Source organism: Crinia signifera, chromosome 4 (assembly GCF_055691185.1).
Source record: "Crinia signifera chromosome 4, ASM5569118v1, whole genome shotgun sequence".
In the NCBI taxonomy this organism is placed as follows: domain Eukaryota; kingdom Metazoa; phylum Chordata; class Amphibia; order Anura; family Myobatrachidae; genus Crinia; species Crinia signifera.
The window spans coordinates 205018343-205041941 of NC_139220.1; the positions used below are offsets into that span (position 1 = coordinate 205018343).

The following is a 23599-nucleotide window of genomic DNA, read 5'->3' on the forward strand; positions in this document are numbered from 1 at the left end:
ACCATTCATTGCAGCAAGCCACTAACCAATTGTATTACGTATTATTGTTATTATTTTTTCATTTTTATGATTTAAATGTGTATTTTATATATTTGAAGTACCGGCCGGTATCTGAATACAAAATTGTATGTATTGTTCTATAATAAATAATAAATTTTAAATGACTATTTGAATCAGCGCTGCCTCTGAAACTTTTTTCTTTGTAGCATCTGTGTCTAAGGGGCTGGGGTGTCCCCTTATCAGAGACAGCAGCAGATTAAATTTTATATATAGATTAGCGCTCTGCCATTTCTTTTTTCCTGTATGGACGGCTGGCTGCGCTTATGAAAAAAAAAAGTGACTTTCGGAAAATGGCTGCCCCCATACGAAAGACAGTTTTTTAAATAGGTTTTCCTATGGGGCAGCCATTTTCAGAAAGTCCCTTTTTTTTCATAAGCGCAGCCAGCCGTCCATACAGTACTGCGGCTGCCGGGATCATCTGCAAACTCAGGAGGTACCGGCTTCACGGGAAGGGGGGGGGTTCTTAAACACAATGCGGGGTGGGGGGGTGTTCTTACTTAGGAAGTACCGGCTTCACGGGGGGGTTTTCTTAAACACAATGCGGGGGGTTGGTTGGGGATGTTAACCCACGCGGGGGGGCAGCGTCATCGGGCTCCAGTGCAATGAATATTTAATAAGCTCCTTAAATATTCACTGTGCTGAATTTAGGACCCAGCTTATTGGCTGGGTCCTAAATACCGTTTCAGATCCGTTTTTGATACCAAAATACCAGGTCTGAAACGGGTAGGACCCTACATTTTAACAGTTTTACAAAAACTGCTTTTGTAAAACGGTTAAGTGGTCCTGCACCTTTCAGACCACACAGATTACCGTTTTAAAACGGTAAAAAAATCTGCAAAATACCGGTTTTTAAGTGCGGTCTGAAAGGGGCATGAATGCCATTATAAGCGTCAAAATCGCAACGCATGCCATACGATAACGGCATGCAATGCGATGCGATTTCACTACGTTTGTGTACGTAGTAAATTTGGGCGCCGTGATAATACACAAGTACCATAACTTTCAATTCAATCATAAAGTACATAGATGAAAATATAGCCTAATAGATTAAAACTCATAATAGACAGGGTAGTATAGAGAATAAACAAAGCCTATAAGCTGTCATTATTCTCAACACAGTCTATTATGAGTTTATCTTTGTAATTATAAGCTTTGTTTATTCTCTACACTATCCATTAAGGGTTTATCTTTATAATTATAAGCTTTGTTTATTCTATGAATCTTCTATTAGGACTTTTATATTTTATTGTCATTTTTATATATTTATGTTCATAAATGACTTGATGCAGTAATATTAGGATTTTTATAATAACTGTACTTGTATCATTATATTTATCTGACTTTAATAGATTTACACAGCACTCATTTTTTCTTGATTCGACATGAAGCTGGCAGTAACCTCTTTAGGAAGCAGTGTTCCTGCAATTAGAACTGTGGTTTTTATCCAGAACTTTATGTATGTTGTAAATTACTGTATCACCTGATTATTACCCTATTTCTCCAATGATTATACTATAATTTATTAATTGCAAACATATTTCACTATTTAATGTAATATCAGCTGTTTTACTGATTTTAATGGCCGGATTCAGAAGAAAAAAAAAAACACACCCAGCCAAAATCGCAGAGTCCTGCATCCAAAGACACCACATCCAATCATCTGCGAGATCATCTTCCCTGGTTACTCAGATTGGCCCTTGTAGTTCGAAACACATAGACCCTGGCCTCACTACTACCAGAAAACAGGCCCCCATTTTCGGGAATACTGACCAGTACCACATCTATCTTAAATGGCTTGCAGCCTGTCAAACAGGCTGTGGTTCTGTGGGCGCTGTGCAAAATTTTGCTGGACTTGCTCTACACATGCACAGATTGAGTCTTGCGCATTAACAGCCCCACAAACATTGTACAGTAGATGTGCATAATCCACTGGGTGTACATAAATATCTGAATCAGGCCCTATGTGCCTGCTTTATCAGCATGACACGTCTGCTCCCTCCTCTCAATAAAATACTGCTTAAAAACTAAGATCACAAATGATCAAGTAATCAGATTGAATGACTGTAAACTAGAATTTGGTCAATGATTGATTCTAGTGGAAATATATACACTCACCTGTAAGATGGGATGTTGCCCATAGCAACCAATCAGAATCTACTTATTTATTTAGCACCTTCTAGAACATAATAGGTTGCCCATAGCAACATCCAATCTGAAATAGTCCCATGTTAGTAAATAAACCCCTGTATATTATCATCAGTTATTTATATAGCGCTTTATAGAGAATATTTTCCCATTCACTTCATTCCCTACCTCAGCAGAATTTCCAATATAATTCTAAGTTTGAAGATGGGTTTAATCGGACGACCCCTTAAGGGTGCTGTCATAAAGGTCCATGCTATTTCTGCTTTTTCATGCATTCTGATATGTCGTTGGAAAGCTTATGACTTTCTGAATACGGGTTGGGATCATTTGGTCTACAGCATGATGGTCGACAGTCATTAGGCCAACACCATTAGGTTAACATGGGAAAATGTTGACATGGGTATAGGTCGACATGGTTCTAGGTCGAAAGGTCATTAGTTCGACAGTCAAAAGGTCGACGTGCTTTTTCACTGTTTTTTTACCTGGATGTCAACACAGTCTACATGGACATAGTTTAAAGTTCACCGCATCCCCTTGATATGCATTGGGCACACTATTTTATTCTCCCACCACGCCGTAGTGGATGGTAGGGCATGAAATACTGCCTGTCTGCACATGTCGGCTCAAAAAACAGTGAAAAACCCCATGTCGACCTTTTGACTGTCGACCTAGTCACTGTCGAACTAATCACCTTTCGACCTAGAACCATGTCGACCTTTTCCTATGTTGGCCTACAGCCATGTCGACCTAATGGCTGTCAACCATCATGCTGTAGACCAAATGACCACATCCCCTGAATACAACCAGGGCCACTTAAAGCACCACTGGCCTCTATAAAAAAGGGGTGTGGTCAATGGGAGGGCCTGGGTATTAAGTACCCACTCAACGGCACTGAATACAACACAATAAACAGACTCTCCTAACCCCTTGAGTGGTGGGCTTTTCTGGGGCAGAACAAACCTGCAAGGGCAGATTTGTCCTGCCCCAGAAATACTCACCACAGAAGGGGCAGCCGCTGCCTTCTGCAGCAGCCCCTACTCCCCTGGGGAGTTTGGGAGTGCTCTGGTGTTTGGGCATTTCGGTGTTTGGACGCCCGAACACACGAATGGCCAAGTGGGATGGAAACTGCCCAAGCGGCCCTGATCCAAGCAGGGATAGGGAGGATCAGCAATAGGGGCGGTGATGGGGAGGATCGGAAATGGGCAGGGGGATCAGCAACAGGGGTGGGGGGTGCCAGTGGTTCACTGCTGGAGGCACTACTGGCGCACTCTTTCTTTACAGCGGCATGCACAGACAATTTTCGGGAGAGCCTGCTCAGCCCGAGAAATTTCCGAGCATACCACCGAAGGGGTTAAAGGCCTATAAGGGTCCATTAAATGAAAAAACATTTTCACTTGAGAATTGCATACGCATAAACTTTCGCCCGTCCGTCCAATGGGCCTTAAGACTAGTATTACATAAAGTCATGTCTGATGACTGATACATTTAAGGGGGTACTTAATCCCTCTCTCTCTCTCTCGATACCCTAATGCTGGGTACACAATGAAGCGATTCCTGCGAAACGATATAGTGCATGCACACTGACCGATTTTGTTCACAATATTGGTCAGTGATGTCACACGCCCCCCATACATGCAACCTTTAACAATCCTCTCAGATTGAGCAGCATGGGCAGACAACAGGGGGGTCGCTAGCGACCCGCAGCATCCTTAACAATATTGACACACTGGACAATATTCACGCAATATTGGTAACGGTATTGATATTGTCCATATCGTTACCTTTAAATCGAACAGTGTATACCCAGCTTGAGGGGAATTGTAGTGACAAGAGGTTATTGTAGTTGATACACAGGTTTGCAACGCTGCAAGTCTTTTTATGCCCGCCGCTCGCACAGGCCATCGTCCCCCTTCGCAGGGCGAATTCGCACGCACTGTTGCGAATGGATGTATTGCATAAACATCCATTGGCAGCCTACAGGGCCAAATCCACATCATTCGATGGTCGCCAATGATCGAATGATGTGGAAGGTACACGCAAAACTAAGACACTCTCAGGTGTCTTAGCTTTGTGTGTGTTCTGGAGGGGAACATGGCGGTATAGATGGCTACTAGCCCGTGACCCGGTTCTGCGATCCGAATCATTAGGACAAGTGAAGGAGGGAGGGGGCGGGGTACCTGCTGCTCCATCTGGGGAGCGTGCAGGGGGGTCCGTGCCGGCGTCTGACAGGAGCGCGCAGGGGTGTCCGTCCATGCTGCAGGGGTACCTGCGGCACTGTGTATAAAGCTGGCAGCGGCCCTGCAGTGATTAAGAAATAACTAGCGCTATCCGCCGGGCTATGCGGCGGCGTGGGAAGCGCTTCGGATTTTGAAAACACTGGCCACAAGCTGATTGGCTGAATCTCAGCCACTCAGCGTGAGGCAAGTGTTTTCAAACCCAGCAGCACTTCCCGCACCGCCGCATAGCGCTAGTTATTTCCTATTCACTGCAGGGACCCCGCCGCCACCAGCTTTATACAAAACGCCGCAGGTACCCCCACGGCACGGACACCCCTGCCCGCTCCAGCACCTATGCTCACCTCCATGCGAGGGGCGAACTGCCGCCCTCCAGTGGCCGGCACCCTAGGCAAATGCCTAGAGCTGCCTTGTGGTGGCGCCGGCCCTGTGCCTACCTGATCCTCTCCATGAGGGAGAAAATGCTCTGCTCCTGGACTTCCCTGGTAATGTATGATTGCCATCACCTGTGGGGAGCTAGGTAATTGATAAGAAAGGTGTTTCACCACAGGTGATGGTAATCATATACTGCTAGGGAAGCCCAGGAACAGAACATTTTCTCCCTCATGGCGAGGGTCAGGTAGGCAAGCATGGATTAATGCAACCTGCCAAGCAAAACCACAGGGCTGTATTGCACAAGACGCACTAAACAGCAGCCAAGAAAGCTGCTGAGTGACCCTCACGCTCTGGAGCAGCTCTATCGTCCGTCATCCGGCAGTGCCCATCCGTGACCCGACAGAAAAACTAGCAGCACCAGATAAGCCGGCCTATCACATGCCCGCTCTCACTCTGTGCACACCACGTGACCAGCCCCGTGACACAAACAGGCAGTATTGGGAACCTAGCTGCTGCTCGCAGCGCCCGCATGCCCAGCGCCGCTCACACTGACTGACAGCAGCGAGCTGACCTGCAACACAACACAGGCACGCCGCTCCGGGCAGCAGACAGGCGCCCCGTAGCCAGTAATGGCATGTAACAAGCACAAGGTGCGCGCAGGTGTACGGCGCTAAGGGCACAACGTTGACCCTACACGGCCCCGTAGCCCGCCCGATTCCTCCCAGCCAGCGACACTTCCTGCTTAGCGGCCAGCAACATGCTGGAGTCTGTGGTAGCAGATCTCCTGAACAGGTTCCTGGGGGATTACGTGGAGAACCTGGACAGGTCCCAGTTGAAACTGGGCATCTGGGGGGGTAAGAGTCAAATGTGCCCATCATCATGCCATGTTCTTGCCTTCAGTGTTGTAGCTGTTGATGACAGCAAGTTATATAGGCCAATGGAGGCTAGCCAGATCTCACTGCTTACATTGCCATCAATTACATTGTGTTTGGATTTCTTTGGAAACCGTTATTGCCATTGTATTTTGGACACACCTTTTTTATTGTTATTATTATGAGACATTCTATGGCCAGTATAGTATTATTTTAAACCACCCTATAATTAGTTAAAATAAAGGAGTACTGTAAGGTTACCAATGTGCTGACTTGCAGCTGCTTACTGTTAGAATTATGTGTATAGAAGTTGTTGCTATTTGAATTCACTGGTTATGTAACTTTTTAACTAATTATGTAACTTTCTGTTTCTACTAAGTCAGGAATACCTAATCCGTTATTTGTGGACAAGTAGGGCCCATAGCCAAAATAAACCATGATACTCTGCTGTGGCTCATGCATTTTCTGAGTTGAGTGCATAATGCCTTAAAGGGGAGAACCGTATACTTCTACAGGGTCATACATGATTGCTCCTGTAAATCACTGAATAACTACATATGTTGGATACTGAGCCATTTTACTTATTCGTCTATACTCAATTTTGTTTTATTACTGTGCTTGCTGACAGTTGCGCAATGGACTATGCAAGCGTTTTAGCAAGCAGTGGTCAGCTTAGCTTGCCTGGCTTTGCCCTAGTACCATTTATACCATATTTTTGTTGGCAACAGAAATATGTAGTGTTCATTCTAGCCCCCTGCCTCTTTCAAAACCTGTGCAGTTCCTCTTCCCGGCCTGGGGTGCCGCTGTCTGCTGCGGTGCTTCTACTGTACTGTATGGTCTGTGTTTCAACATGGATATGCAGAAAAGACCTGTGCTAGAAAGGCCATAGCAAAGAGGGACACCCTAGATGGGGAAGGGGAACTGCACATGTTTTGGAAGAGGCAGGGTGCTAGAATGAACACTATGGATTTCTTGGCTGCCAATGGGAACCTCGCAAAGTCTTCCAGGCATTGCCGGTCCTCGTCAGAGGTAAGTAATTTTAAATACCAAGAGAGTTTATGTTGGTATTTATGAGATCCTAAGCAAAATATGCTATTTGTAACTTACTATTAAATGAGACCCTATATAAATAATGTGCACAGGTATGGCTGGGTACACATCTAAATGGTTAACAATCGTGCTGATGATCTGGGTGATTATTCCTTTGCCTCAGACCATCACAGATTGCAGATACACACTGAGTGATTTAAAGAACAACTGAAGGCATTCACTTTCCATTTAATTTTGCTTATTTAAATATATAAATCTACAATATCTTCTGTGGACTATATTATATAGTTTGTATGCACCTTTGTTCTGTTTGGATAGGCATTTGTTTATATTATTATTATTCATACCCTTATTATTGAAATCCTATATACAAAGCAACAGAAAGTACAAAACATTGCAGTACATAGAATACAAGGTTAATAAATATAGCTGTTCCATAGCATACAGATCATAATGGGAATGCGCGAGGCCAATGGTGTCAAAAAGAAGCATCTTATCGCAGTCCCCTCACCTGAAGTCTCTGTTTGGAGGTGGTGACCGGCCTTTTTCTGAGAGTGTGAGGGGAAAACCCAGGGCATGATTAATCGTTTTCAAGGAGGGTCTGTAACATCGGCTCTGGCCTTGCTCAGTCTGATTCTGTTGCACAGTTGTTGAAGATTTGTACAGACTTGGAAAGTCATTAGAAAGTGAGAGAGTTGCGTATGGATTCCAAGATCGAATGCGATCGGTGATTCATTCGCAAGTTAATCGCAGATTTGCATGGGGTGGGTTTTCACTCCTTCTGGGTGTCAGTCCTGGCTTGCAGTCCTCTGCAGCTTTGCACAGCAGCAATCAGGTCTGAATCAGGCCCATCGTAAGCTACAGCTCTGCTGTTATCTGATATAATGAAAGAAAGAACAAACATTTTTAAGGAAATGTACGAATATAATTTTTTTAGGGGGGGTTAGAGATACAAAATTATGACAGATAATGTACCAACCAAATTGCTCCTATCATTTTTCGAACGCTGCCTGTACAATGTAAGGCAGAAGCCGATTGGCTGGCAATTTATCTCAGATTTAGATGAAAGGGGGAATTTACTAAGATGAGTTTTATTTCACATGGATTGTTGCTATAGGCAACCAATCAGATATGATCTATTACTGTCTAGAAGATGCTAAATAAATACTTATTGGTTGCCCATAGCAACATCCCATGTGAAATACAACTCTTATCTTAATAAATGTCCCCCAAAGTATGCAGTTTCATCCGCATACTAATCAAAGGAAGCCATAAAGCCATTCCCACATCTTTATTTAATACCTGGTTTTCTGCATCTTGTGAAAGGGAGGTCTATAAAGTAGACAAGATAGCTATATTGGTTTGCAATACCCTGTGTTATGATCGTGCCTAATAACATATTGAATCTATGTGCATTTAATTTGCTGCACTACCAGCAGGCACTGTGTAACATGCCATTTGTTCACATGCATTGTAAAACCTGTCTCTATACTATACACTTTTCCACATAACTGAGAATAATCATTTGTTTGACTTTTAGGGTGTGACACTTTTCTTAACTTGGAAATAAAATATGGAACTAAAATACATAGTTTACCTTAAGGTGTAATTAACTGTGAAACTAAGCTTCCTGTCAATTTGTTCCACCTAGTCCTTGTATGTTATGTTAGGACTGTTCCTATAAAATGTAAACAAGAAAATATGATCTAAATAATGATTGCTCTCACACATGTTAAAATCTTTGTATATAGCAGAGTTAAAAAAGTTATTAATACAATTGTCAATAAAAACTATTTCAGTATATTCCAGTGTCTTTCTTTCGATGCACGGGTTTCATTAGGGTTTTTTGGTTTCCTCCCACAATCCACGGTAGGTTAATTGCTCCCCCCCCCCCCCCAAAAAAAATAGAAACCGCATGTGGTTATTTTTAGGGCAGACTAGGTGAGCCTAGTTGATCTTCAGTCAAAGTCGTTGGTTCTATGTAACAAATGTTCCATAAGGATGTAATCACAAATGTGTAAGCAAATGTTTACTTAAACTAAGGGTGGTATTCAGTTTGACCTGAAGAAACACGAGTGATGTTTTTCACGATTTTCTTCTTTTCCGGGGGCTATCCAATTTGTATGCCTAGAAACCTGTATCTTGTATGCCTAGAAATCCCCCCCCCCCCCCCTCATTTTCTCAAGAAAACACAGTTTCAGTGAATCCTGTGTATTTTCTCTGATTTTATGGATTTTGCTTGGCCACCAAAGCCATGTGAATCCAAATCCCCTATAACCTGCGTCACATGCCTGCTTATCTGGGCTCATTGAATAACCCATGACAAAATCAAGTAATTGAATAGCGGGGCTAATGTGGCTAATTCCGGATGGACCGTTAGAGAATTTGCAAATTGATAGATCAACGATAGTGCATGTGTACCATACACATTGGGGATTATTCTGGTTCACTCTCAAAAGGCAAATTCACTCTTTAATGAATAAAACCATGTGCGCTGCAGGTGTGGCTGATGTAACATGTGCAGAGTAAAGGGCCCCATATATCAGCAATTAATTGTGACAATTTTCAGATATGGAGATGATTGCCACAATTGATTTTAGATGTGTGGGCTCCCCCTTTTGGCAATCCCAATCAAAATCGCCAATCGATTGCTTAATCAGGTTTTTAAACATGTTTAATAATCTGGTATTATCTGCAGATCTTTTTTATATGTGTGGGCATTCCCAATTCGTCTTCTCCATCTATTTACATTATGAACAGCTGAAATGACAATCGATTGGACAATTTCCAGATATGAAGATGCAATCTTAAGATGGAAAAATCTGCCGATCACTGAATTAAATCTGTAATGTGTGGGCAAAGTCAGATAGATTGTAGAATCCATTTATCTGGCCAAAAAATCCCTGTATCTGGAAATCCATAAATTGTGATTGCTGATGTATGGGGCCCATTAGATTTTGGTGTTATTTAGTTTCTGTGTAGGGTAAATACTGATTGCTTTATTTTTACACTGCAATATAGATAGCAGTTTGAAGTACAAACCCCACCCAAATCTAAAACTCTCTCTTCACATCTTACATTAGCCCCACCTACAGTGCACATGATTTTATCCATTAGAGAGTAAATTTGCGAGTGAACCAGAATACCCCCCATTGTGTATGCATGAGGATCATTAGTGATTGAATATGTTGCAAAACCAATGTGGCTGGAACTTGACTGACAGGAAGCCAGCATTTGGGGGTGGAAACCTGCTGTTTCCTTGGTGTGATGTACAAAACACAGGCATGCTCAGGTGTTTTTGAGGAGGGTCTGTAATGTTAGCGATGCCCACTTCCAGCATATTAAAGTTGCAAATCAGTGGAAGCCTCAGACCTACAGTACTCACAATTTGATGATTCGGGAATTGCATATGTATTTGAGAATGGATAGCGATGCATTTGCAATTCTTTACAATTTGGCAACAAAACTCCTAAGCAATGGCGTGGGGTCTAACTTCCACAGAGACCCCCGCAAGGAGGTTTTGATTTTGCTGCATCTGACCAGCAGACCCGGCCCTCTGCTAGTAGTACCCACTGTTGGATGCCTACTCGGTAACTCCAAAAGGGCCCAAACTTGCAGCTGGACTATGCTTTAGACAGAACAGCTTCTGGGCCGTGGGACCAAGGGTTTTAAACGAAACTTGATCCAGAATAATGGAATAACATAAATATATGCTGAATGATGGCTTGATCTGTGAATGATGGCGCCTAAACTTGGCAGATAATGTCTGATCTGAGGATGCGGGAATACCTCTAAAAGGTCCTGGACTTGACAGATAATGAATGTGACACTTATCTGTGATTGGCTGTTCAGTCATGGTAGCATCCAGACCTGGGGTGGCCTAGAATTGGCTGAGGACCATTGGCAGTACGATGAACACGATATGGGCTTTTCTGACCTGGCACAGCTGACAGATGATGCAGAAAACTTGCTATGAATGCGATGAGTACTCCAGTGGCAAGAGAGACTAGATTTTTGACAGGGATTTATTGGAGAGGAAAGATCAGTACCCATTACATGACTGTAGTTGGGATTCGTTCACTTGGTTCTCCAACTGCCTGGAACTGTGGGATTTTATTTTAGAATTCTTTTTGGCTTCTGGAAAAATGACCCATTTCAGAGCGGGTGTGGTATAGCAGGTTGACATACACAAGGTCGACACCGAAAATGTCGACATGAGTGTCCATATTAACCTGAGCGTGTGGCCTCCCAGTGTACCGCATCCCCTCGCTCAACTATTGCTGGTGCCTACCTAGATATTGTCTATCAGCTATCTGGTTACCTTTTTTACAGTGAGGGTTACATGCTGGTAATCTGAACACTGACTATGGGGCAGATTTATTAAGCTCGGTGAAGTGATAAATTGTCTGTCTGGTTTTTATCACCGGCCATTCGGTGCCATTTCACAGTCATGCTTCCTGCTGCGCACAGTCTGCTGTTCATGGCGGTGGCAGGCTTCTGGGGCTGTGCACTGGGGTGTTTGAAAGTTTAACTGGGGGTGTTGTGGAGACTGCAGAGGGGTGCTATCTGTGCAGAGTCAGGCAGATGGGTGTTGTGTGCCGCAGTGCATGCAGTGTCAGACTGCAGAGGTGTTTGGCACTGGGATGTTTAACATAACCTGAACTTGTCCTCATCAATCCCTCAGTCATTAGTGTGCATAGGGGTGTTTTGTGCAGTGCATGCAGACCGCAGAGGGGTTTGGCTCTGGGGTATTTAACTCAGTCATCATTACAATTACATTAGTGTGCAGAGGGGTGTTGTGAACTTGTGCTGTGCAGACTATACACCATATACTGTCAGAAGAAGCAGAACAAGTTCAGTGTGTGATTATTCTGCCTCCACGGCCCACACAGTGTTATCTAAGGGCCGGCCATAAAAAAAAAAAAAAGTACAATATAAAAATACATTTTGATGTTTTATTTTTCCTGTATACTGCACCCCAATAGCATACACCACAAGTTGCGTGTGTAATTATTCTGCATCCAAGCAGCATTATACAAGCCACATTAAAAACAAATTAAATTTAAAAAAAAAATCCTTATCTTTAATTACTAGTGATACAGGTACACCACCGATTTTCCGGCAACCTTTGGTCCGGAACCTCTTTTAATCCGGACAATTTTGATTTGTCCGGATTAAAGGAGTTTAGGGACCTCTTTTAATCCGGACAAAGCAAAATTGTAAATTGTCTAGATTAAAAGAGGTTGATGAACTCTCTTAATCCGGAACACTTTCTGCGCATGGGCGTAACACGCAATAGGCGCAAGTGTCAGTGAGTACAGCTTCCGTGGACACTGCAGGGGACACAGGAAGCATCATGGTGTCTGAGGTCAAAGCAAGTACCGCACATCGGCGGAACACACAGCATGAGCAAGTGCCACTGGGTACAGCTTCCAAGGATCCCGCAGGTGACACAGCAGGCAACAGTGGGGCTGATATGGCATCCAAGGTCCCAGCAAGTACCGCACATGGGCGGAACACACAGCATAAACAAGTGCCACTGGGTACAGCTTCCAAGGATCCCGCAGGTGACACAGCAGGCAGCAGTGGGGCCGATATGGCATCCAAGGTCCCAGCAAGTACCGCACATGGGCGGAAGACACAGCATAAACAAGTGCCACTGGGTACAGCTTCCAAGGATCCCGCAGGTGACACAGCAGGCAGCAGTGGGGCTGATATGGCATCCAAGGTCCCAGCAAGTACCGCACATGGGCGGAAGACACAGCATAAACAAGTGCCACTGGGTACAGCTTCCAAGGATCCCGCAGGTGACACAGCAGGCAGCAGTGGGGCTGATATGGCATCCAAGGTCCCAGCAAGTACCGCACATGGGCGGAAGACACAGCATAAACAAGTGCCACTGGGTACAGATTCCAAGGATCCCGCAGGTGACACAGCAGGCAGCAGTGGGGCTGATATGGCATCCAAGGTCCCAGCAAGTACCGCACATGGGCGGAAGACACAGCATAAACAATTGCCACTGGGTACAGCTTCCAAGGATCCCGCAGATGACACAGCAGGCAGCAGTGGGGCTGATATGGCATCCAAGGTCCCAGCAATCATTCATACTGCACTTACTGTTAATGTTTGTTCAAAATATACCTGATACCTGTTTTGCTTATACAGCACGTAGTACACTGTAATAAACAGTTTTGCATACACTACTGTGTTTATTCATTCATTAATATTATGCTGTAGCATATATTTGACTATGTATTGCTTTAGAAATGTACTGAAGGTGCAAAATTAGTAAAAACTAGAAATCCTTCGATACTCCAGCAAAATCGATAATTCGGCATGGCACTGGAACCAATGATGCCGGAAAATCGGTGGTGTACCTGTATTAGGGTTAACAGAAAGTACTGGCTATGAGCATAGGTCTTAGAGACCTGCATACAGGGAGCTCGGTGAGGGCTGTCCAGACTGTGCATTCAGAATGTGTTGAAGGTGGTGAAGTCCTTAGCTCACTGTTGTGTGTTGATAGCAGTTTGTTTGGGTGATATTAGAAGGTTGATGGGTGTCCTCCTGTCCTCTCCTGTTTTATCTCTCATCAATTCCTTCTTCGTGAAAGGTGCGTGACCTAAAAAGACACATAATCGAATCTCCCTTCTTGGTGAAAAGGATGAAATCTTTTCCAATTCTCATAGAACCAGATTTTAAACCATTTCCATACTGCCCAATTTGAATAGACTCCGAAGTTCTTATAGCAGAACATCCAAACGGAATAATGCTTGCAGCTTCATTTGGATCCATCATCAAGAGCAAAGCATAAAATGTCAATTGTGCACGATTGAAACTGCTATAATTAGTTAACGCCATGATCCAGATGTTCCCGCTGAGATGTCAAAAATAAACTATTGTAAGGTTTGCCTTTTGCTAACCACAAATGAAGGATGAATACTTATTTTAGCACCTCGCTTAATGTTTTTCTCTGAATTAGCACTTATTTCTGGTGTGTGAAGCCATGAGCCTAGAGTAGTCACCAAAAACCAGAATCTCATAATCTACATGTCCTGTGTTCTCTCTGGGACAGTCTTTTACAATGAAATTAGGCGCATTGGGAAATATTTGTCAAGCAACTATTGCTACCCGTTATTGTATCTCTCATTGACCGTGCCACCCTCCTAGCACTTGCGGCCCCCAGGCTGCATAGTTCTGCTCTCCATAGCCAATTCGCCCGGATTAATCTTGCTATCCCTCAGCTTCCGGTGCAGTTCCCACCTCTTCCACAGTGTGCCCTGCCTGCCTGCTTCAGCTGCCGCCCGGATCATGCGTGTGATAATCACACAGTTGAGCAATGAGATTATTATATGGATCGCTTTTCGTTATATGAATGATGCACTATTTTTTGGGGATAATTGCTTCTTTGATCGTGGGAGGGCACAGTGGCAATTCCATCTTGCACTTCTTTTGCCATTATGTGCTTTTTTGGGGCAAAATTATTTTTAGCCGGCTGGGTATTGAACTGATAAAAACAGATACACACTTGCAGAACAAGTCAGTGCTGCACGAAACGCCCACTGCTCCTAGGCTGCACACCGTTAACACGATCAAGCCAGTATTTTTGGGGCCTAGTTTTTCAAACTGCCATCCTCACTGCCGCTGCAGTGCCACTCCTAGATGAACCACGTGTTGGGCCACAGACTTGTGTGGCTTAGCATAGTTATTCAGCTATCTCGGTGCAACCTTTTGCCCTAAAAAAAATATTGTGAGGTGTAAAGTGGTCAAAATTGTCTGGAAAGGGCTGGAAATTAATGTTATTGAGGTTAATATTACTCTAGGGACCAAAAAAAAAAACACATAAATTACGTGATTTGTGCAGTTAGTTTTTTTTTACCATTTAAAAAAAAAAAAAATCCAAAGCTTTTCACCATCGTTCAATAAATCCAAATCTCGGTGACCAATCCAAATCTTAAGCCCCGGCACTCATCCCTACTAATTATATTCAAAAATGGAAATATGCTTTGGGCATGTTTGTGGAAACCCTTACTTAAGATGCTGGTTATGGCCATGATTTATTGCACCCACAACTCATTTTCAGTGGGGCATGTGCGCTCACAAGTACACAGGTTCAACATGCGATTGTGCATCGGCATCATGGCAACAGCCAGTCTGGCTTCAACTGTATGTTGTAGAGGCAAAACATAAATTAGTAGTTGCTGTTTGTTTAAAATATAAGAACCTTATGGCTCTGCGTCTCACATGAGACTAGTACAGATGTCCACCGGTGACAACAAACCAACTAAAAAGAGAACCCCCTAGAAGAGTTTTATCTTGTGTATACCCTGCATTATATGTTCCTAAATACTGTACATACTGGTACTTCTATAATAAATAAACCACTAAATACTGAACTTGTATGATGATTTAAGCTTAAGCTAAGGTGTGGTGTTACTACAGTCATAGTTAAAAATAGTAAGAAACGTGTGTGTGTGTTATTATTTTTATGATTTGCTTCATAGCAATTGTGACTTGAAGTGTTAATGCACTTCTGTTAATTATTATTGTTGGTACATTACATAGTTTACTGACATGCAGTTAGTCAGGAGCTTTACCTCAGGCAGTACAAAATGAATGAGTAAATGTTATGGGAATGGCAGAAACAAATATTCCCTCTAATTGTTTAAGACTTACAGTATTGTAAATTACATGTCAAGGTTGAGTATGGGCTGCCTAGGCATATAAAGTGTTCGGCTGTTCTTATTTTTAATTGTACCAAATGTTGTCAAGTGATCAGTGGCGTAGCTACGTTTTGGGCGCCCCCCCGCCATTAGGGGGGGGGGCGCCCCCCTCGCCGCCGCCCCGACAAGCACCCCTACCCCCTGCCCTGCCGACTATGCAAACACCCCCCCCCCCCAATCCCCCACAGCCTTACCTTTCACGTTGGTCCCGGCGGCTCCGTTCTTCTGCTGAGGACCACCACAAAATGGCCGCCCCCATACAGCAGACAGTTTCAGAGAACTGTGTGCTATATGGGGGCGGCCATTTTGTGGTGGTCCTCAGCAGAAGAACCGAGCCGCCGGGACCAGCGCGATAGGTAAGTGACTGTCTGCGGGGGATTGGGGGGGGTTATCTATAGCACCGGCGCCCCCACATGCACAGCACCCCCCGCGGTGGCGGGGGCTGCAGTGCTATAGTTACGCCGCTGCAAGTGATGTTACTGTACAGTGTTTAACATCTGAGAGGCTGCCAAAACAAATGGAGACTTAGCACACTAGTCACAGTTAGGAAATGTGTGGGTCCCTACTTACAGATATCATCCATCTGCTCCCTCAGAATGTACTATGCCTATTTTATTTGGGTTACACAAGCTGCTTCCCCAGAGAGATATAGAAAGGTGAACAGACCCTGTTTATATGGTGTAGGTCCAAACAAATATGACCAGCGTCTACAGAACTTACCAACTACCTTGCCTTGGAATCTTATAATTGGAACATAAGGTTTATAACTGGGTGAGCAGTCAAATTTATCTAGGGGGATGTTGCTTGTAAAGATGCTCTCCAGGTCCTGCTTTTTCTGTCATATTAGAAAATGTCATATTTTTAAATGTGAACATTACTTGTGGCCTAGTGGTTGATTGATGAGGCTAACTGATCAATGAAGCAACTGATGTGTGTCACGATCCTGCATTGCAGGTCGAGGTCATCCGAAGTGGAGTGCTGAGTTCATCCGTGGGTAGCGTTTGGTTGCTGGGAGTACAGCCTCTCCCAGTACTGGGCACAGTCATCTTGGCTTGATCATGTGATTCTGTGTTGATCAATCAGAGTTGGGCTTTAGTTCAGCTGATCTTAGGAACCACTGGGTATAAAAGGAGACTCCTGAAACTTAGGAGTTGCCAGTGCAATGTCACTTACAATTTTTGCTGTACTCAAATAGAGTCCAAGAAAAGTCCAGGTTGCCACTGTTGCCTGGACTTTTCATGGACTCCATGTGAGTTTTTAAAAAACATGAGCACTGGTTCTTTGCTTTATTTTCCAAGAAAGTGTGTGTGTGTGTGTGTGTGTGTGTGTGTGTGAGAGATCTAAAAATAATGACAATACCCCTTTCATACCACGCAAATAACCCGAGTTGCTGGTCCGTGTGAACAGGTAACCCGGGTCGAATGACCAGGGTCTTGTTCACTTCTATGGAGGAGGCAGCAGTGTTGCTTTAGTGGTGCCTCCTCTCCTGCCCTCACCTGATGCGCCGCCACGCCCGCCCCTGGATGACATCAGCAACACGGAAATAAGCCGGGTTGCTGTGAGCTGCAGTGGAGAGAAAATGCCAGGTGGCTCCTGGGACGGACCATGTCCAAATCCAGAGTGCCACCTGGCATTTGCAATCTGAAAGTGGCACTAGTGAGGTAAATAGTAACTTTTTAAAAACAATCTCTCCTCTCTAGATAGATAGATAGATAGAATGAATTCTCTCCTCTCTAGATAGATAGATAGATAGAATGAATCACAAGAGAAGGATTGGTACTTGTGTAGTTTCATGGCGCCGTGCTACTTCCGGGTTCTACGCTCGCCACAAACTATGTTAAAAAAAGTAACTTAACTCCATGCCAACATGGATAGTTCATACCCCCACTATCCATGTTGGCATGGAGTTGATTTTAAATAGCGTGGCGAGCCCGCCCCGCAAGGGGACTCAGACGCACGGTGCCATACTGGCGCCGTGAAACTAGGATTTAATAGCTGTGCGGTGCTCAGGAACTGCAGACAGACTAGGAACTGATTGGTTAAAAGGAGCATGTTTAATGAAAGACCTTTTAATAAATGGAAAACAAACAGGCGGGTCTCAAATACTTCTTTGAGGGTAAAGTCAATGGTCAAAATTAAATAAAGTAGTAAGTCCTTGCTTAAGGGTTTAAGACTGAAGATGATGATTATGTACTGTAAGAAGAATGAGGATGGCTTGATGATGATGAAGGATGAAGATATGTATCCTGTTAGAAGAATGGGAATGACTAAGAAAACAATTGAATCCAATAATAAAATAACTGTGAAGACTGTGTATTGCTGGAGCTGGAAGGTACTGTGACGGAATCCGGAGGGTATCTGTCGGACTGGACCGGGAAGAACAGACCGGGTTAGGCTGAGAACTGCAATGGGAATTGGAGTCTTGTAATGGAACAACGGACAGGCTGAGCTGAGGACAAGCAGAAGAATAGCCAGGAGTCTTCCCAAACTAACAGCACAGCTCAGAAGACTTTTTACACTGACCCTGATTCAGCCTAGGCAGATCCCCTATATAACTAGAGGGTGGCTGACAGGGCAGAGAAACAGGAAACCCTCTGGCCTGGCCTAATAGCCGTTTTGCCCATACTTGAGATGGCGGTGCCAGCCTCCCAGCGCCGCCCAGAACATGCCCGTATCTGTGCCATGCGACCTGGCCCCCCATGCAGTCCTTGTCGCCCGCTACCCCTGTCGTCTCCTGCCTGCCACCTGAATCCAGACGGACTCATGACAGCTGGCGGCGGACATGGACGGGTGAGTAGCGTGCACGCTGTGTACTGCTGCGGCTGCACGTGATATCTATCTATCAGTTATGCCGCACTACCTATATAAATATCTATAAAACAAGATGGCACTCACTTAAAGTGTGCAAGGTGTAGGGTCCATAGCAATGTTCATATATGAGCACTTGCCTCCCCACCATGGTAAAGTAGAAACGAGCAAGCACTCAGGATTGATGAAAATTGTATTAAAGGTACAGAATTGTGACAAACATAAACAGTGATCCCAACAGCTGTTTCGACTGGACCTGATAATATTATCATACATACCATGAATCTTATACTGCTTTCACATTGCAGAAATGGGTAATGACACGGTATTCTTAAATGGGACTTTAAAACGGTCTGAGCCTTGAGACCTTTCACATTGCAGGTGAAAACCGTTTTAAAAATCATTTAATACCATTCAAACATTCAACCCGTTTAACCCCCAAGGGACACGTTTCAAGCCATTGAAATAGAGCTGTTCAAACTGCCAAAAAAACGGCTTTAAAACGTGTAGGACTCTGCTTTTTAACCGTGTTGAAATTCCGGTTAACTTTAACCGGTAAATCAACTCTAGCACTTTCACGTTGCAGCCTTAAACGTTTTAAAATGGAAAAAAAACGGCAATATACCGTTTTAAAAGTGCGATGTGAAAGGGGTATAAAGGGCTTTCTTTTAGTATAATGCTAAATTCTAACAGATCCTCACAGTACATGGGTTTTCGAGACAGGAAACCTTGCTAGTTATCACCTGCATTGCATAGAGGTGCAAACAAAGATTATCTAATAACCTAATAAGTGCAGAATAGCACAAAGTTGTATTTATACGTCACAGCGTTTTTCTGTCCCCCTGGCTCTATATTTTGCAAAGATGTGTCCTAGTGATTTTTAAACCATGTTTCTCAAGGTTTTAAATATTTGGAAACTTAGATCTAGTACCAGGTTTGTTTTTATTATGTTCTTGCTCCAGCTTTCACATCACATAAAACATTTTGAAACGTTTTGAAAAACTGTAATTTTAAATGGTATTTTAAACGGGTCTAGTGTTCATATTGCAGCAGATTACCATTTAAAAATACAGTTTAAGTACAATTCACATCACCAGTCAAGCCGTTTAACCTCTGAACACGTTTCTACCCACAGCTTATTTCCTGGTTCAGGGAAGGGACACAAGACAAGGGACAGCCTATCACAGTGCTCTAACCTTTATTTTTTACTAAATACCATTTCAGTGCCATTCAGACAGCACAAAAAACGGCTCTGAATTGGCTTTAAAACTTGCTTTTTAAACGTGTTGAAATACCAGTTAACTTTAAATGGTATTTCAACTATGACACTTTCACACTGCAGCCTTAAACGTTTTAAAAGGCAAAAAAACGGCAATATACCGTTTTAAAAGTGTGATGTGAAAGCTACATAATTGTTCTATAACTCTGAATATTTATATATTTTTTTCGCCTTAAGGAAATGTTTCACTGGAGAACTTAAGAATACGAGAAAATGCTTTGGTGAGTAGATAAATCTTAATGTTTTTTTTTTTCTGGAATGAAACTACTTGGTGAAACTTACAACAAGAACACAGGTAATCTGTGTCACATGCTGGCTTATCGGGGCTAATTGAATAGCCTTGCTGCAATACAATTACCCTGGAACATTTATCGGGAGTAATTGAATATCGACCTTTGCCTCCCGAATCAAAATTAGGAGACTTACAGGTACTCCTCCGTAAAGGAGTTTATAATTTAATTTATCAAGAATGGTCAGTATGTGAATTAAATCAATTTTCCCAGGCTCTGGTCACTCAAATGCAAGTGCTTTTATTGTCTACCTTTGTAAATCCCCCCCCCCCCCCTTTATTCAGCTGTTGTAGCCTTACTAACAGCTGGTCCTGTAGTTTTCTCCTTTTTCTTTGTGTAATTGTGAACATTTGGAATTGGAAACAAATATTTCCTGTAGTGTTAAACTTGTAAATGATGGCAAGTTTTTCTGATGTTTGTATGTTCCAATTCCAGCATGCATTGGTGGCCATTGTCAGTTGTGGGAGTGCTTGTAGTTTTATAAGTGTGAGCATGTCGTGACTTGCTTGACACTTGTGGTACTACAACCTCATACCCCTTTTACACCAAAAATCCCGGATCTGAACCGGCATTTGGAACAAGGACCCAAGCCAGGTCGGATCCGGGATTTACCCCGTTTACACTGGGTTGCCTACCCCCGCAGTGTAGATGGAGGCGGCGCTTGGAGATGACATCATCTCCAAGCGCCGGGACGCAGTCATCCCCGCCGGGACTGCTGATCGCTGTGCTCGGGGCCACCCAGCACCAAGGTAAGCTGCTAGGCTGCCCCCAGCCCATGTGCACCCCCCCAGCCGGCGTCCGGGAGGTGACTGGATGCCACACACAGGCATCCATTCAACTCCTCCACTGCCGCCGCTACGGCAGTGGAGGAGTTGAATGGATGTCCAACCTGTTCAACCTGCGGTCCTAGCCGTGTTCTACCCAGGTCAGGAACTGGGTAGAAGTCCCGTGTAAAGGGACACTGCTTTACCCATTTACACCCCCCGCTGACCTGGGTTTTTGCAGTGGTGTAAAAGGGGTAATAGTTACCAGTGGCAGCTCCAGAGATGGTGTTGCAGCACAATTCAAAATTCAATAGGGGAACCACAGCAACTGTCAATTAGTCAGTTTGGAATGCCAGTTGATGCAATTCCTCTATTTATATCTTGAACTGTGCTGCAAACCCCCCCTCTGGAGCCGCCACTAGATTTTTTCTAGTGAGCGATTGTGACTTAAGTGATTTTGCCTAGGTGCACCAGCGATTTTGACTAAGCGAATATGACTATGGGCGATTTTGACTATACTGGAATTAACATACTGGGTTGGTATTTACTTGCAGATTGCCTAGTGGATATCACCCTCAGCAATGAACACCAAAGATTTTGACTAGACAGCCATCTAGTCAAAATGTCCTTGCCTGGCAACTCTTTTTTTACTAAGCGATATATTTACTTAAGCGGGGTTGCGCATCGATATTGCCCATAGGGTAATTTGTGTAACCTTGTCCGTGTGTACTCACCTTTCCTCCCAACTGCTGTGCTCAATCTGTGATTGTTGTTCTGTTCAAATAACACATAGAATAAAGTATTTACTGCAATATCAATGCATTTTTTTAGTAGTTTAAGCACTACATATAACATGATGAAATTCCTCATTATGTTTCTGCTATAGCATTATGCCTCCTATGAGTCTGTTGGTGTTGCTATTGAAAATGATAAAAATTTGTCCATAGCTTACCAGGGCATAAGAGGTGTTAATTGTGCAAATTCCCTGCTGTGTTTCCTTTTTAAGCGTACCTGCAGCATAAGTCTATGTAGCTGCTTGCCAGCATATACAATATGTACTGTAATATATATGTCTGCAAACATACAGACGCACAATTACACTTCAGTTCTATTCGTTGCAACACTATGACACATGCTGACAGATTTGATGAAAGAAAAAAGAAGGTGAAGGAGTCTTCTATATTGGAAAATCAATAATTCACCACACATTTGTATTTATCAATTTGTTATGCATTATTGATTATATGTAACATTCATATTTGGTTATGTTTGCACGACTGACATCCTTGTTTGCTTTTTCCTATTAGAGTGAACTTGATGTACCCTTTAAAGTAAAAGCTGGGCAGATTGGTACGTACAGTGTAACATGTTCTGTGTGAGAATAGTGGCTTTTCGCTACATGAAAATGTGTGTTCATTTCACTTTTGTATGTTATGTTTGCTGCCATATTTTTAGTACAAACTGCTTACTTTCCATTGTATTATAAAGAAGCTAATTATCAAGCTTCATATTCCAAAAGCGTTTGTCCAATTTTAAAAAATTATTGATAATTTGCAAACATGTTCATTACATTCGATCAATGATGGGATAACTGCTGACAGCTTAATGGGCTTTCGTGTAAATTTTGTGTCCAATTCAGTATTCATATAAGATCCCTAATGAGTGTCACAGTACTGTAATGATCACTTGCTTACCATACCTTCTGCAACATGAGCCCTGCACTACTAAATTTGTGCATTTCCTACATCAAAAAATGTACCTAGAAAGATGAAAAGTTCTTAATCTGTATAGTTTGTAGCAGAGAAGGGAAAGGAGGAACAGTATAGAAACCAGAGTTTGAAAAAAAAAAAAAAAAAAACAGGTTAAAATTTTTTTTTTTTTGTTGAAACCAACATTTGCATTAACATTCTAATGAAAAAAAAAGTAATCATGTTTGTTATAATAATACTGTAAAACATTGCTAGGTATTACAAATCCCTCTTTCACATTGCACCTAATTACCGGGTACAAGCCGATGTCTTGCCGGTTCGACCCAGTAATTAGTGCGATGTGAAAGGGGTTACCGGTTACACAGGGCAGGCGACAGGGGGAGGTCAAGGGGGACACTTGTACCGGTCCCGGACCAGTTGAGGGGACCCAAGGCTTTGAGGGACTCATGGGCTGTAAGCATGACGCACAATGCTGCGCCATCCCATCTGCCCTTCCCCTATTATATTGCATGGAAAATATTAATTATCTGTTTATTTCTAATAATAAAAAAATACATTCAATACGCAATGTAATAAAAATCCACATGCAGTGTTGGGGGGGTCGTTATCAGTGTTCCGGACACCAAGAGTTATATTGCAGTCCCTGCGGTTACAGCTAACCGGTAGCAACATGGCAATCCAAACCGGGTGAGAAGCAGAGTTTTACCAGTTCGTTGCTGTGCAGTGTGAATGGTTTAAAAGGGTCGAGCGACCCGTTTTTCCCGTTCAGACTATGGAGGCAGAGCCAGCTGTAAGCGCTGCTTCCTCCCCCAATGACGCTCTGCCCCCCACACACACACATGACGTCAGCGAGCCGGTTTGCAGAGGTGATCTGAACAGACCGCACATGCAGGGTCGCACCAGGACTGAACCGTTTCAAAGTCCTGGACCGACCCTGCACTTGTGATCTGAAAGACGTAAAAGATTGTATTGCTAATATTAGAAAGCAGTAAAACATCAAAGTAGTAGGCTTTGATATGATAAATTGAAAAAAACATTTAATAAAAAATTTTTAGACTGAAGATAATTAAAACATGCAACAGTACTATTCAGAGAAGTGCACACAATCATATATTACATCTTTTATTGCTATGGCTACTGATTTCCTAATTTGATTGTTTTAATAGCTGTAAAAATTTCCTACTAGAAATTTCAGGCTTCTCTTTGACTAAGAGCCTTTCCCCACACGCCAAAAATGATGCTTAGTTACCATGGCTATAGCCTTTTCTTTCTGGATTGTGCACATTAAGTACA

General features: G+C 43.2%; 2 protein-coding genes across 7 annotated transcripts in view; one reads left to right on the top strand and one right to left on the bottom strand.

Annotated features, from left to right (window-relative positions):
* Window positions 1–5221, bottom strand: part of LOC146074883 (C2 calcium-dependent domain-containing protein 4C-like) — a 36584-nt gene extending 31363 nt beyond the window's left edge. The window contains exon 1 of the mRNA XM_083183527.1: window positions 5162–5221. Within this exon, the coding sequence (XP_083039653.1) occupies window positions 5162–5189 (28 nt within the window). The 5' untranslated portion in view covers window positions 5190–5221. The remainder of the gene's footprint in view (window positions 1–5161) is intronic.
* Window positions 5222–5292: 71 nt separating this feature from the next.
* The window catches only part of VPS13C (vacuolar protein sorting 13 homolog C), a 270747-nt gene continuing 252440 nt past the window's right edge, over window positions 5293–23599 (top strand). For all 6 annotated transcript variants that reach the window (XR_014473471.1, XM_083183522.1, XM_083183524.1 and 3 more), the window contains exons 1-3: window positions 5293–5668; window positions 19721–19764; window positions 21905–21947. Coding sequence is in view for 5 of the 6 variants with exons in the window: in XM_083183522.1 (XP_083039648.1) it covers window positions 5572–5668; window positions 19721–19764; window positions 21905–21947 (184 nt within the window). In the remaining variant the exon portion in view is untranslated. The remainder of the gene's footprint in view (window positions 5669–19720; window positions 19765–21904; window positions 21948–23599) is intronic.